Genomic DNA, 14,699 nt, shown 5'->3' on the forward strand with positions numbered 1-14,699 from the left:
ATGCTAAACCACTTAATTACAAGCAGTATGGCCAACAAAGGACCCTAAACCACCAAACTGCAAGTAGTCTGGCCAGGAAAGGGGCCATAAACCACTAAATTACAAGTAGCATGGCCAGCAAAGGGACTCTACTTTGTAAAACATGCAGATAACTGAAGTATATGAGAAGAAACCTGGAAAGGCAGATCTACACTTGACCTTATATTTGTTTGCTTACATTTACAGCTTTTTGGCAACATATTGTAGAAAAGTTTTAGGTTAAAATAAACGTTTAATGGTTGCTCATTGTAGAGAACAAATTAAAGTTTGTTTATGGTTTTGTTGATTGCTTGTAGGAAGGAAGTATGTATTTCAATTTTACTTTTTTGTGCTAAATAACATGTACTTGATTTGATGACATTGGTTATTTTCCGAAAATTCTGGCAAAGAAAATGCCAGAATGGTTTGAGTCATTAATAGGACAGCTGACCATTCCATGGCCAGTGTGCTGACTGCTCTGCCAATCTTTACAACATGCTTGCACTGCATGTCGCTCAAGTGACAGATGATGCTGTTTGGCTTGCCATTACTTTTTGGATGCAAAATAGAAGACATTCAGAGCAAGTGCCAAATCTACTACCCACAGATATCCTATCCATAGGTGCCCAACTTCTTCAATTCATGTCTCACTTGATTGCCCTATTTCTCCAGAAAAAAGAAAGCAAATTCATTTATCCAATCGCCTCCTCTATCCTCCTCTTCCCTTTTCATGGATGTAATAACAAATCAGGAGAAGGAAGCTTTTCTACAGCACTACATATGGCCTCTCAGTGACAAACAGGCAATGGAGATTGTATGAAAACCACCATCTTCATTTTCTATGTTCCAGACTTTTTCTTATCCAGAAGGCAAACAGCAAGTTGAGGCCAATCATTGACCTGAATTGCCTCAATCCATATAGTATGCCACAGAAATTCAAGATATAACAAGATCAACACATCTATCAGAAGGAGCGAGTATGCCATCAGTCTTGATCTAAACACGCATATTTACACCTACCCTGTGCCACATACATTTCACTGTTTTGCTTTACACAATAATGGTTTATAAGTTTCAGTTCCTACCCTATAGCCTAAGCATCAGCCCTTATACATTTACTAAAAATATAGATTAAATAGTGGCCAGGATCTAGTAGACTTCATCAGCAGTGACTGTGGCATACTTGGATGACATCCTTGAGAAACATATAGTAAGTTCTATTCTCCTAAGGAACAGAAACAGTCTTCTATCATATTTGCATCATCTAGGATTTCTAGTGAACTGGAAAAAGTCTGTTCTTCATCCATCTTAGAATTTTGTCCATCTGGCTATGAAGTTTACCAAATTCAATTTGATATGATAGTACAGAGCATCAAACTTGAGTCCATTTCCAACAGGACTTTGATCTCAGCAGAGTTCTTTCAACTCATCAGATTGTTTAAAGCAGCAGCAGACTTGATCCCCCTCAGCCTTTTAATGGGCCCCTTAAAGATGACCTAACTGGCCCAATGGCTCCCATTTTTAAGTTTCCTCAATCAAACGTGATGTAGTATGATCATTTTTGTGTCAATAGTACATTTATTTCTCTCGAGAAGCCTCAAGCAGAAACAACAGCATTTACCAATACCAGTATGTACAAATGTGGTGCTGTTGCATGATTTTACTACAGTCTGCACCATGTGGGAGTCAGGGAATTGACCTCTTATCATCAACATTTTGAAAATGAAGGCTGTCATCATCGTTGTGAAATGGTTGACCTCTTTACATCAACATTCTCAAAATGAAGGCTGTTATCATTGTTGTTCAAGGAGTACTAATCATGTTGACAACTCTATAGTGGTGACCTGCCTCCTCAAATGATTGGTCGGTACCAAATCACCAGACCTATGTCTTCTCATTATTTGGCAATTTCTATGATGGTGTGACCAACTCCATATCAACATACAAATCAGGTACATTCCCAGCAAACTTATTATCCTGGGTGACACGGTGTTCAGAAAGGATCAAATCATTCAAGCAGAACGGTCTCTCATCAGTCTTTTTTTGGATTTGCACAATTTGGGGTTGCTCATTGATCGATTTTTGGGGGACAAGGTGGAATCATAGCTGCCAACCCTCACGAATTTGGTGTGAATTTCACGACTTTTTCAGCGATTCACGGATTCACGCCGTAAGACAAAAATTCACGAATTTTCCGATCCTCAATTATTTTAAATCTTTAATAAAATAACCGATTTCCCGTTAAGCGCTAGTCATGATATTCGTAGTTGCCGAAACTGTCCGGTACCGCTGGTCACGATATTAGTAGATCTACAGCTGATTAGTACAGTTGGCCCGGTCGCAAGCATTTTAGCCTATTTTAATCTATATGTATAAGAGTAGTTTTACAAGTGCTTTTGAGAGAAACTAGGGCCTAACCGGAAATTCGCTCCGCGCATGCGTCAAAAACATTGATTCGAGTTACTGTTCGGCATCGCATGTAAGATTTTGAAAATATCTTCACCACCAAGGAAAAAGAAATGTATTACTCAAAAAAGTGAAGTTTAATTTGGAATATATCAAAAATTGGCCGTGCATTCTGCCATTAAATATTGATATTCATTAATGCTTTTTGCACTCAGTGTGCCATCGCAGAGACGATGTGAGGAAGAATGTCGGTTGCAAAAAACACGTAGAAGTTGGGAAAATTAAGAATTCGCAGATTTCAGCTCTGGAATATTTTAAACCATTGGCGGAAGACCCGCAGGCTACCAACGCTTAAGCATTATTTGTGAGTTGTGTCGAACACAATCTACCTTTATCAGCTGGAGACCATGCTAAACATTTGTTCTGACACATGTTCCCGGACTCGAAAATCGCTTCCAAATTTTCCTTTGGTTATTGTCATCGTATTTTTCACGAATTCATGTCCAAATTCACGACTTTTTATCCCTATTTTCACTAATTGTGAGCCTGGAAGGTTAGCAGCTATGTGGAATCCTATGTTGCCCACCGTTGTCTGTCCAGTTCTGGACCCAGAAGTTCTGAATATGGACACACTATCAGCAGATTGGATTTGTTTTTTTACCTTTACCTACCCTCCCACAGTCCTGGTACCAAAAATAATCCAGAAGCTGCAGGGTCAGACTTGTAAGATGATTCTGATACCCCATCGCTGATGGGACTAGTCCTGGGTCTCTGATAAACTCGATAGATCTGCCCAGGAAGATTATGGTCTTCTTGGTCATGGTTGTTCTTCTGCTTGGATTGTCTTCACGCTTGGCTCTTTTAAGGACAACCATGTGAAGACTTTAAACCTTTGATTATGGAGAGAATCTTGCAGGCAAGAAGGCCTTCTATTCTGAAGGCTTATGAGAGAAAGTGGTGGCTTTTAAGGTACTGGTACAGGGTTAGTAACATCCTCCTCCTCCTTAATGGGCAGCACATAAAACATGACCCGACACCAACATAGCTTGCTGTGATTTTGGACAGATAACTAACTTTGTATAACCACCCAAAGAAATCTGGTCCAAAACTGAGCTCTTAAAACAACCCACTCTGCAAACTGGGGTGCTAGTGCTCAGACACTCAGACATCAGCACTGGCCCTGATATTCAACAGCTGAGCTGCCTGGGTGCTCGATCATTCCATACTGAGCTAATTAACATTCAGCTCAACACAACAATGCACATAATCTCTGGAACACTGTTTTAATCCTTTACGATGGCTGTCTGTACTCAGCAACATTTCTCCTCCACATCTCTGTTGCCAGGAAACAACCACATACTGTTGAAATAGGTTTATGCCATTGAGAAGCTTCCACTGTACATGGATGTAACCTCACATTCAGCAGTCTGCTTGGCTTCGAGACATCTGGTCTGGTTAGGTCCGTCGCTAGAGGAAATGACAGTTATTTTGGCATGGAGTGATGAGCGGTCTTCAGCAGATGTTGTAAACCACCACCTCATAGCTGAGCCATCTGTCTGCCCTCCTGGCGTCAACCTTCCATGACATCTTTGGGCAAATCTGACCCATTTCTGGACAAATCTGGGTATTTGTACAGTCAGTCTTGTCCGATGGGGCAGGCAACTGACTCTACCTGTAGATGTGGTGTTCTACAGACCATATCACACATTGTGAACCACTGTCTGCTGACAAACTGCCCCATTGGACTGCAGGCTCTACACCTTGTTGATGCTGTTAAATGGCTGGACGTGCACTACATATGATAAATAAATAATAAATCCCTCTGAGTGCCTTAAGACTTCAACTGACTGACTTGTTTCTTGGTCTCTCTGAAACAGTTGGCCCCAGTTACCATCAAAGACTTCTGCTCCATGTGACACATTCTGGCATCATAGCAGACTCAATATCAGTCATGAAAAAGATCTGTCAGACCTTTGAGCCAATTCTGATCTGAATCAACCAGAATCCCTCATCCTCTTTTCAAATTGAATCTCTCCTGAATTTTAACCAGGTTAAGGTCACATAAATTCTAGCCTTTAGCCCACACTTCCATGAAGATGCTTTTGTTCAAAACATGTTTTGTGATGGCATTAGTTTCAACATGCAGGTCAGCGAGTTACATGCCTTTTCCATTGGTCTGAACTATCTTTGGTGGTCATCTCAGTGTGAACAGGCTTTGTAACAAAAAATAAGTTTCCATAAGTTGGCAATCAGAGTCCTCACATGCTCCCTCTCTTCCAAAGACATGTCAAGAATAGAAGCCCCACGAGACCCTGTGCAACCTGCAAGCACTACCTGAAGAGCAGAGAGGCAAGCCATGCAACAAACAAACAACTCTTTCTCACCCTAATACTGTCCTAGAACCAGATAAAATGGAGCCATTCTGATGGCCAGTATATGTTTACCACAGCAGCAAATGTGAATATCTTGTTAATGCTGAAGAATGTCAGAGATGGTTCCAGGAATTATCAATTACAATGAAGAAATAGTGTGATCTTGAATTCCTGGAAGTTCTTTTCAGCCAGATGAAAGTCAATCCCTTGTAAGGACTCTTTATCTTTACATTTGAAATTGCCTTTATTAGTCCTATCATAGATTAAATATATATTTTGATGCTGTTTATGCTAGTGGTCTTAGAGCTACAAACATGTATAAAATTAGGCTTTTCTCCCTTTCTTTTATAGTTCACTTCATTGCTTTTCACTCAATCTAGTCATGCTATTCAGTGTTACAGAAGTGTATTTAGTTAATTAGCTGTGCATGATGTTGTAGAAGTAAGGACAAAATGCACATTTGATACGAATATAACTACTGTTTTCTTTTAGAAATGAGCACAATGTACACATTTGATATGAATATAACTACTGTTTTCCTTTTAGAAATGAGCACAATGTACACATTTGATATGAATATAACTACTGTTTTCCTTTTAGAAATGAGCACAATGTACACATTTGATATGAATATAACTATTGTTTTCCTTTTAGAAATGAGCACAATGTACACATTTGATATGAACAGAGCTGTATTGTTTTCTTTTTAGAAATGAGGACAAAATACGCATTTGATACGAACATAACTTTTCTGTTTTCTTTTTAACAGATCTTAGTGATGATTCAGATATCAAGACCCCCAGAAAAGTTTTAGGTTAGTACAGTTTTAAATAAAAAATTATAAATGCCTGTGGCATATAAGATTTGTAGTTATTGTACATAGTGGGGATAGTAATAATTGATCATGCAGTGATAATGTTTATATATTTTTTATTACAGAAGTGTTTGTATTTTGTCTTAACTATGTAAGGATTTTGGAGTGCAGTAGTGACTCATAACCAGGCGTTGTCATTGTCATGAAAAGTGTTGACTGTCAAAAGTCACATCTGATTCAGCAGGGGCTGGATTCATTGGAAACTTGAGGAGGATATTGCTGTAGCATTGTTTATTTATATAAATCCTGCACAATTTTTTTTGTTATGAATGGATGTCTGGTGGAAAATCAATACACCAGTCAATGCCATTATTGTTGGATGCAGAGTTCTAATCTTTTTAAAAACCTAAATGCATATGATTAGTTGCTGCATTCAAGTAAAACTTTGATGATATCATTCTTGGTCCACAATGTATGTTGTGATGTGCTAGGAGCTCCTGTAATGTATACTAAAGCAGAGAGCATGGTTCATAATCATGAACAAAGCATTGTATCGAAACCTTTGAAAGTCACATGCTTTTATCATCAGGATATTCAGCTTAAAATAATGTATAATATTACCCAACGGTTTCTTGAACTTGCTTACTTTATAAACACTGTGGTCAACACTGTTCAAGTGTCATGTGAAATTTTATGACAGAAACAGGGTTTATACTGTCAAGCATATATCTTTGGAACACCTACTAAATAGCTATGAAAGACTCTCAGCTTAATGTTTCTTGCAGCATACCTGGGCTGCATTAAGGGTAACATTATGTACATTGCATTGTAAAGATGGTTGACAGATCCTTGCATCAAATTGTAATAGCATTGAATATTTCCAATTTGTTGATCATTCATAAGTAAAAGAATAAACACATAAATGTATATGTAACGAAGATTGTTGATTAGATTGGTCTTAATACAAGTCATGTAAATAATCAAGGCAAATAAGCTGTGTATATAGTTTTTTTTGTCTCTGTTTGTAAGTCTTAGTAGGCATGAATTTACAAGTCTTAGTAGGATAGTCTTGACAAGTTTTAGTAGGATAGTCTGTACAAGTGTTAGTAGCTAAGTATTTACATGTCTTAGTAGGCAGATCTTTACAGATCTTAGTAGGATAGCCTTTAAAAGTCTTTGTAGGATAGTCTTCACAAGTTTTAGTTGGCAAGTCTTCACACGTCTTAATAGGCAAGTCTTCTTCGCAAGTCTTAATAGGCAAGCCTTTTCAAGTCTTAGGTAAGTCTTTACACTTCTTAGTTGGATAGTCTTTACAAGTCTTGGGCATGTCTTTGCAAATCTTAGTTGGATAGTCTTTACAAGTCATATTAGGCAAGACTTTGCAAGTCTTAGTTGGATAGTCTTTACAAGTCATATTAAGCAAGTTATTCTTTGTAGGCAGATCCTCAAAAGTCTTAGGATAGTCTGTACAAGTCTTAATAGGCATATCTTTACAAGTCTTTGTAGGATAGTCTTCACAAGTCTTAGTAGGCAAGTCTTAGTAGGAAAGTCTTTACAAATTATAGTAGGCAAATCTTTACAGGTCTCAATAGGCAGGTCATCACAGATTTTAGTGTGCAAGTCTTTACATGTCTTAGTAGGCAAGTTTTACACATCTTAATAGGCAGGTCTTTACAAGTCTTAGTAAACAAGTCTTTAAAAATCATGCTATACAAGTCTTTACCAGTCTTAGGAGGCAAGTCTTTACAGGTCTTAATAAGCAAGTCTTAGTAGGATAGTCTGTACAAGTCTTAATAGGCATGCCTTTAAAAGTCTTGGAAGGCAAGCCTGTATAGGCAAGTCTTTGGAAAGCTTTGTAGGCAGATCTTCACAAGTCTTAGTAGGCAAGTCTACATAAACCTTAGTGAGCAAGTCTTTTCAAGTTTTAGTAGGCAAGTCTTCCCAAGTCTCAGTAGGCCAGTATTTACAAGTTTTAGTTGGCAAGTTTTACACAGCTTAGTAGGCAGGTCTTTACAAGTCTTGCTATACAAGTTTTTACCAGCCTTAGTACACAGGACTCATACACAGGACTATACAGATTTAAAGGTTTTGTTACCTGTCATACGTGACAGGTGACTTGGAACTTGGTTTACATCAATTTTACTCATCTTACTTAATGCAAAACATCCAGTTGAATGAGCATCTTGAAAATACCTTCCTCAGCATTAAATATGGCTGGCTAAGTGGATTTTTCAAGCCCTGACACAATAGGCTTGTTAGCTTTCATGGTCTTATTGAATGCAGCTTTGCTTTGAGGTAAAGTCACCAGGAGAAAATGCCACTTATTCAGTCACATGGGCATCTTGAAATTTTTTTTGCCCTTCCTTAGCCATTAAATAGAACTGGTTAAGTGGAATTTTCAAGCCCTGACATGGTAGGTTTGTTAGCATTTCACTGCCAAATGCTAGTCTTAATGAATGCAGCTTTGTTTTATTGTAAAGTTGCCAAATGAAAATGCCACCCATCCAGTCAGATGAAGATCTTGTAAAAGTGTTATGCCCTTCTTCAGGCATCACTTAAAACTAGAAGAATGGAATTATTAGGCCATGTTATTGTACATTTGTTTGCACTGCTAATGATAACCTTATTGAAAACAGACATACTTTGAGTTAATATTTGGGTTATGAAAATATAATGAATTGACCTTTCCTTTGTAAATCCTTTAATAAGATGGCCAGTTAAATAGTATATTTTCAGTAGAGAATAATGTGACTTGCCTTCTGATCAAACGTTTGTCACCAAGTTTACTGTTTTGCTGGTCTTATGTTTTACCTTGAATTCCATTAGTGCCTGACACAGAACAACCAACTTGCTTTAACTTTTTTATTCAGGTGGACAGTCCTATCTGCCACAGGGTACAGTTCTTATTGATCTTACACCTGATGACCAAGAGTATGTTTCAGTTGAAGAACAGGTAACTCTTGCACATGCCTTTGTGATTAATCTCCTCTGTCTATGCTTTTGCTGTTTCTCTTTTTATCTCTCAGTCTATGGGTAACAGAGGATTTCACCCAACAATGAATGCCACAAAAGGGGAGACAGTGGTCATAATGTGCATTTGATGTCCTGCTGTCTGTTTGGCCCCCCTTGAGGTTGAAATTTTTTGAAAGTCTATATCACCTATTTGCATATTATGGGCCATCAGCAGACATACCTACATCATCGTGAGACAGGTAACATTCGTAGGGGTTGGGCAGCTAAAACATTTGAAGGTCATTGCTCCCAAGGTATTTTTTTCTTCTTCAAATAACAGCATTGAAAGAATTTACTGCTGAAATCATCCTACCTATTTATTGGCCAGCATCTCTTGCATTTGCTCCTAAGCAGATGTTAGCCAAGTGAGTGATACCTTTTGTCATTTTAATTTGCTAATCATGTACCTTTCATTGTTTTGACCAGCCAGTCATCATACCTTTCATTGTTTTGATTAGCCAATCCTCATACCTTGTGCCCTAACATCAATTTCTCACCCCATGTGATGTGGGCAGAGTCATAGCATCAGTCCATCATACCATATGGTGTGTGGCAGTATCCTAACATCATTCCTTCACCACCTGAGATGTGTAGCAGCTTCCTAACATCACTTCTCACATACCATATGGCAGTGTCCTAACATTAGTCCCTCACATTATGTAGTGTGTGGCAGTAGCCTAACATCAACCTACATACCATGTGATGTGTGGCAGTGTCCTAACATGAGTCCCTTACACTATGTGATGTGTGGCACTGTCCTAACATCAGTTCCTCACACAATGATGTGTGACATTGTCATCACATCAGTCCCATACACTATGTGATGTGTGGCAGTGTCTTAGCATCAGTCCCATACACTATGTGATGTGTGGCAGTGTCTTAGCATCAGTCCCTCACACCATGTGATGGGTGGCAGTGTCCTAACATCAGTCCTTCAAACCTTGTGGCAGCATTTTAATAAGAGTCCCTCACACCATGTGATATTTGGTAGTGCCCTAACATCAGTCCTTCACACCTTGTGGCAGTGTCTTAACAGTCCCACACAGTGATATGTGGTGGTGCTGTAATATCAGGACATTGCACCATGTTATGTGACAGTGTCCTAATACCATTTCCTTACAATATGTGATGTATGGCAGTGTCCTAACATCATTCTTTCACCACCTGAGATGTGTGGCAGTTTCCTAACATGACTTCCTAACACAGTGGGATGCATGGCAGTATCGTAACATCAGTCCTTCACACTGTTATGTGTGGCAGTGTCCTAACATCAATCCTTTACATTATGTGATGTGTGGCAGTGTCCATACATTACTTAAGTCCCTCACACTGTGATGTTTGGCAATGTCCCAACATCAGTCCCTCACACCATATGGCATCGTCCCAACATCAGTTCTTCTTGCCATGTGATGTGTGTCAGTTCATACATGACCTTAATATAACATTCCTATAGTCTAGGCCCCAATGAGAACCAAAGGAAAATATAACAAAACTAACCTTAATTATCGTCAACAGAATACTCTTTTGAAAGCTAGTTAAACATCAGGCTCAGCAAATTTTGTCTAAGTTGGTGTTTGGTATTTTGCAGGGTCTTATGTTTGCTGCTTTTAAGTTTTTTTTGATCATGACAAACATTTAAAACAGTTTAGGGTAAGATTGTGTAATAATTTTGTATGGAAGAAAATATATTTTGCTTAATAAAAGATGTGATGAATGGAGCACACTAAAAACAAACAGCAGCAAACACCTCACAGTGATTGTCTTGTGCTTAAACACACACATTTCAGTGATATTCATTTTTGGGGACTATTTTTTGCCATGACTATATTTATACATTAACTACTTTGTTCTGTTCACAGATGCAGAATACAATTAGGGAGCATAAAGAAAATGTGGGTGGAGTTTATAGTAGATACAATATACTTAAGGTAAGTGCTTTTCTATTACATAGGACCATTTATTCAATTACATGGACCATTTATTCTATTACATAGGACCATTTATTCTGTTACATAGGATTACTTCTTATATAGGTTTTAGATGTCACTTCTAATGAAAATGTTTTTACAGATTGTAGAAAATGTTTGCACAATGAAAACAGTTGGACGTGTTAAGCTGAGATGTTGCTGATGATGAACTGGAATGACCAAATGTGATATCAATTTCTTTATTGATTGGTTTACTACTGGAATGACCAAATGTGGTATCACTTCTTTATTGATTGGTTTACTAGTGGAATGACCAAATGTAGTATCATTTCCTTCATAAATAGGTTTACTACTGGAATGACCAAATGTGTTATCACTTCTTTATTGATTGGTTTACTACTGGAATGACCAAATGTATTATCATTTCCTTCATAAATTGGTTTACTACTGGAAGGACCAAATGTGTTATCACTTCCTTTATTGATTGGTTTACTACTGAAATAAAGCAAGCTGAAGATAGGTGTATGATCAGGGTACCATATGTGCCCACTTACAAGTTGTATCCAACTGCAGACAGCATAGATTCTTATCTGCCTCCACATGATGCAATGGCAAATCAGAGTAAATGTGTTTGTTGTACTGATTACTCCTTCCTAGCTGAAAAAGAATCCAGATCTGCTACTGCATTATGTGATGGTAAATCTGGGACTATGCAGTTTGCAATTGGATTCATCTTATAAGCAGGTATATATGGCGCTTGGCAGTGTGGGACAGAATTGTATTTTTTAGCATGGATTTTTGGTATGTAATAATGCTCCACAACTTGTACTCTTTCATTTTGCTCTGAAGATTAAACTTTAAGCCACTGTAAATTTTAACCCACAGGTAATACCAATGGTGTGTCTCACCAATCTTTATTTTAATGGGTATACACAATTATTAGATTGCAGAAATCAATTCATGTATGCTTTGAACCTATTTTGTATCATTCATGATTTTGCTGTATACATTATTCATGATCTTGCATTATAAATGCAGTCATAGTGTAATTATTATTAATACTACTAGTAGTACTACCATTACCACAACACAAAAGTAAATTTCCCATTTGCATAAATATGCTTCTCTCTCTCTCTCTCTCTCTCTCTCTCTCAGCTTCCTTAAATGTTTATACATTGAAATATTGTAATATTTACTTTGATTGTCAGATTCAGAGAATCAGAAATAAGCGGTTGTGGGAACGGTATTGTCATCGGAAAAAGGAGGTAGCAGAGGAGAATCATGGCCATGACAATGAAAGACTACTGTACCATGGTTCACCTTTCATCCAGGCAATTGTACACAAAGGTTTTGATGAAAGGCATGCCTACATTGGAGGAATGTTTGGAGCAGGTGGGTCCATTCTTTGGAAAGAATTGCTGTGCATTATATTATGAAGTCATGAAGGCATAACTTGCACTTAAGAAGTCTCATTTTTATCGAGCCCACATTAGTGGAAAGTGAGATATAGCTGTTTTCCTTGATGGTATCAGCATTGTTGATAGTTTCTTACAGTTTTGCTCTGAGTTTTTCATTTTGCACATCATGATCAGCATGAATCATCATCAAGCTAAAACAGTCAATAATTTTACTTGCTTGCCTTTTTTACCATGGGGTCAAGGTCCCAGTAACAGAAAATTTACATTAAGGTTTTGGTTACAGTTTTTTCATTTGCTTATATTCACTTTTATAGATTCTTATACTTGGCTATGAAACTAAGACCATTCTTTGTACAACACATTTAATAAAGACACAATCTTTTAAAATTTATGTTACAGTTTTTAAAAGTTTTTTTGCATATATTTCCGGAATCCCTTGATGGATATCCTTCATACTTTGGAGAAATTATTATGAAGCTAAAGCAATTCATTCTGACACAATGCTAGTCCCTTGCTCCTATAGCATACCTGCCATCAATTCTGGTTTTGCCGGAATCATTCTGGTTTCAGAACCATAATTCTCCATTTAGAATATGCTGTTGAAAATTGTGATTTTTATGTCTCAAACTTACAAAATATTGATTTCAGAATCTAAAAGCTGTTTTCTTGTCTTGTATTCTTGAGAATGTGGGGAAAACTCTGTGAGAGCATGTCATCGCCATATTTATTACCTTTGTTTCATTGAGAGCATTGACAGCCATTTATAAAATTATGACCTTCCAGTAAGCATATATAATCATGGTGGCATTACATTAAAAGTATAAGATTGTTGGATGATACGAAGAAAAATACGTACAACCAAACATAACCAAATGTAAAGCCAAGATGAAAATCAAACAAATAATGTCAGAAATATGCACCAACTTACCCATATGTAATTGTTAAATCATGCTTGGGTGAAAGCTCATGTTTGTGCCAAATTTTCAGATAGGCATTATCAGTAGCTATGGAGGCATCAGTGACAGACATGTTTCTACTAAGAAGTACATTACTGTGGCAAAAGCTGTGGAATCTAGTGGTAAAACAAGTTCATATTTTATGACTCCTGCACACTACAGTTGCATAACTTATTGTGAAACATGGACTTCCAATATCTGTGGCAGATCATGCCAGGAAACTCTTAAGAAAAATGGGAAATATTAGCAAAGCTGTACTGGCAGTATATCAGTTTAACACTGGTTTTTAGAGGATCTGTGGCATTGTGAACAAAAAAAATGTCCAGATAAATGATGATGGCAGCAGCTGATAGTTATATTACAGAATAGAATCAAGGGTTGCTAAATAAATGTAAAAATGCAACTAGAGACAATCTGGCTGATGATAATATCACTGTAGAATAATTCCAGCTAGGTGAAGTAGTTTAATGCTTAAACTTGTTGGAATTTTTCCTAATGTTTTTAAATTACTATAAGGCAAATTTTCAACATTTGTATTATTTTATTAACATGTGACTAGTAGCTAGGTGGTTGTATATTTTGTATTATTTGTATTATTTTATTAACATATGACTAGTTGGTAAATGGTGATCTATTTAAATTATTTGTGCTAAACTAACTGTTTGATTATGCTACATCTGTTCCTTAATTAATGGAATATGGTCAGATGTACTAAATAAAATCAGTCTCTTTTAATGAACAGAAATATTAATGATGTCACCTGTGAATAAAACTGATAACCTATTCTGTGTATAGGTTGTTTAGTCTTAGAAAAAGTTCCATTAAGATTTTTTTCATTTGTTTATATTTTCTAAACCTCTGTATGGACTTTCTTGATATTTTGTATGAATCATTATGAGCAAAGACAGTCATTCTGTGGTGTTCTGACCTTGGTGTTAAGTCACATTTTATTGCATTGCTTTGATTGTGGACTCAGGATAAATACTCGTGCCTTCTAGTATCTGGAATAGACTTCTTAGGGTTCCACTCACCAAAATCACTGGAAACTGATAGTAACCATGTTCACTTGTCCGGTTGTCAATACATCTGTCTGGTTGTCCATACAGTTGTCTGGTTGTCAACACATCTGTCTGGTTGTCTATACAATTGTCTGGTTGTCAATACATCTGTCTGGTTGTCCATACAGTTGTCTGGTTGTCAACACATCTATCTGGTTGTCCATACAATTGTCTGGTTGTCAACACATCTCTCTGGTTGTCCATACAGTTGTCTGGTTGACAATACATTTGTATGGTTGTCCATACAGTTGTGTGGTTGTCCATACAATCGTCAGGTTGTCAATACATCTGTCTGATTGTCCATACAGTTGCCTGGTTGACAATACATGTCTGGTTGGCCATACACTTGTCTTTTTGCCCATACATCTGTCTGGTTGCCAGTAGAGTTGTCCCTCTGTTTGTCAGCAGTTTGGTTTCCACAAGATGACTTGGAATCATTGGAATTTAACCAAATTTGGTGTGCAGTGATGAGACCTTGAAAGGGTTCGATTTCTAGCATCCTTTGTCATCATTTAGTGGAATTATATTCCCAGATTGTCTGTCTGACTTTGGTTTTGGTAGCATAACTTTACCTGGTATTGTTTGATTCACACCAGTTTGACCTGTAGCTCTGTACTGATAAGGACTTGTACAGATTAATTTCCAACCTTACTTGATATCAGTTACAGCAATTATTCACCCATGCTGCCTGTTATCTCATGTCTTTGGTTTCCAGAG

The 14,699-nt window shown here is 37.3% G+C and overlaps 1 protein-coding gene across 1 annotated transcript in view; it reads left to right on the top strand.

The window, feature by feature from the left end:
• The window catches only part of LOC149794781 (poly [ADP-ribose] polymerase tankyrase-1-like), a 102,365-nt gene that overhangs the window by 59,808 nt on the left and 27,858 nt on the right, over positions 1–14,699 (top strand). Inside the window, exons 23-26 of the mRNA XM_089964430.1 lie at positions 5,566–5,610; positions 8,481–8,563; positions 10,482–10,550; positions 11,759–11,942. Of these exons, the coding sequence (XP_089820556.1) occupies positions 5,566–5,610; positions 8,481–8,563; positions 10,482–10,550; positions 11,759–11,942 (381 nt within the window). The remainder of the gene's footprint in view (positions 1–5,565; positions 5,611–8,480; positions 8,564–10,481; positions 10,551–11,758; positions 11,943–14,699) is intronic.

Source organism: Sinohyriopsis cumingii, chromosome 7 (assembly GCF_028554795.1).
Source record: "Sinohyriopsis cumingii isolate HCF-2022 chromosome 7, ASM2855479v2, whole genome shotgun sequence".
Lineage (NCBI taxonomy): Eukaryota > Metazoa > Mollusca > Bivalvia > Unionida > Unionidae > Sinohyriopsis > Sinohyriopsis cumingii.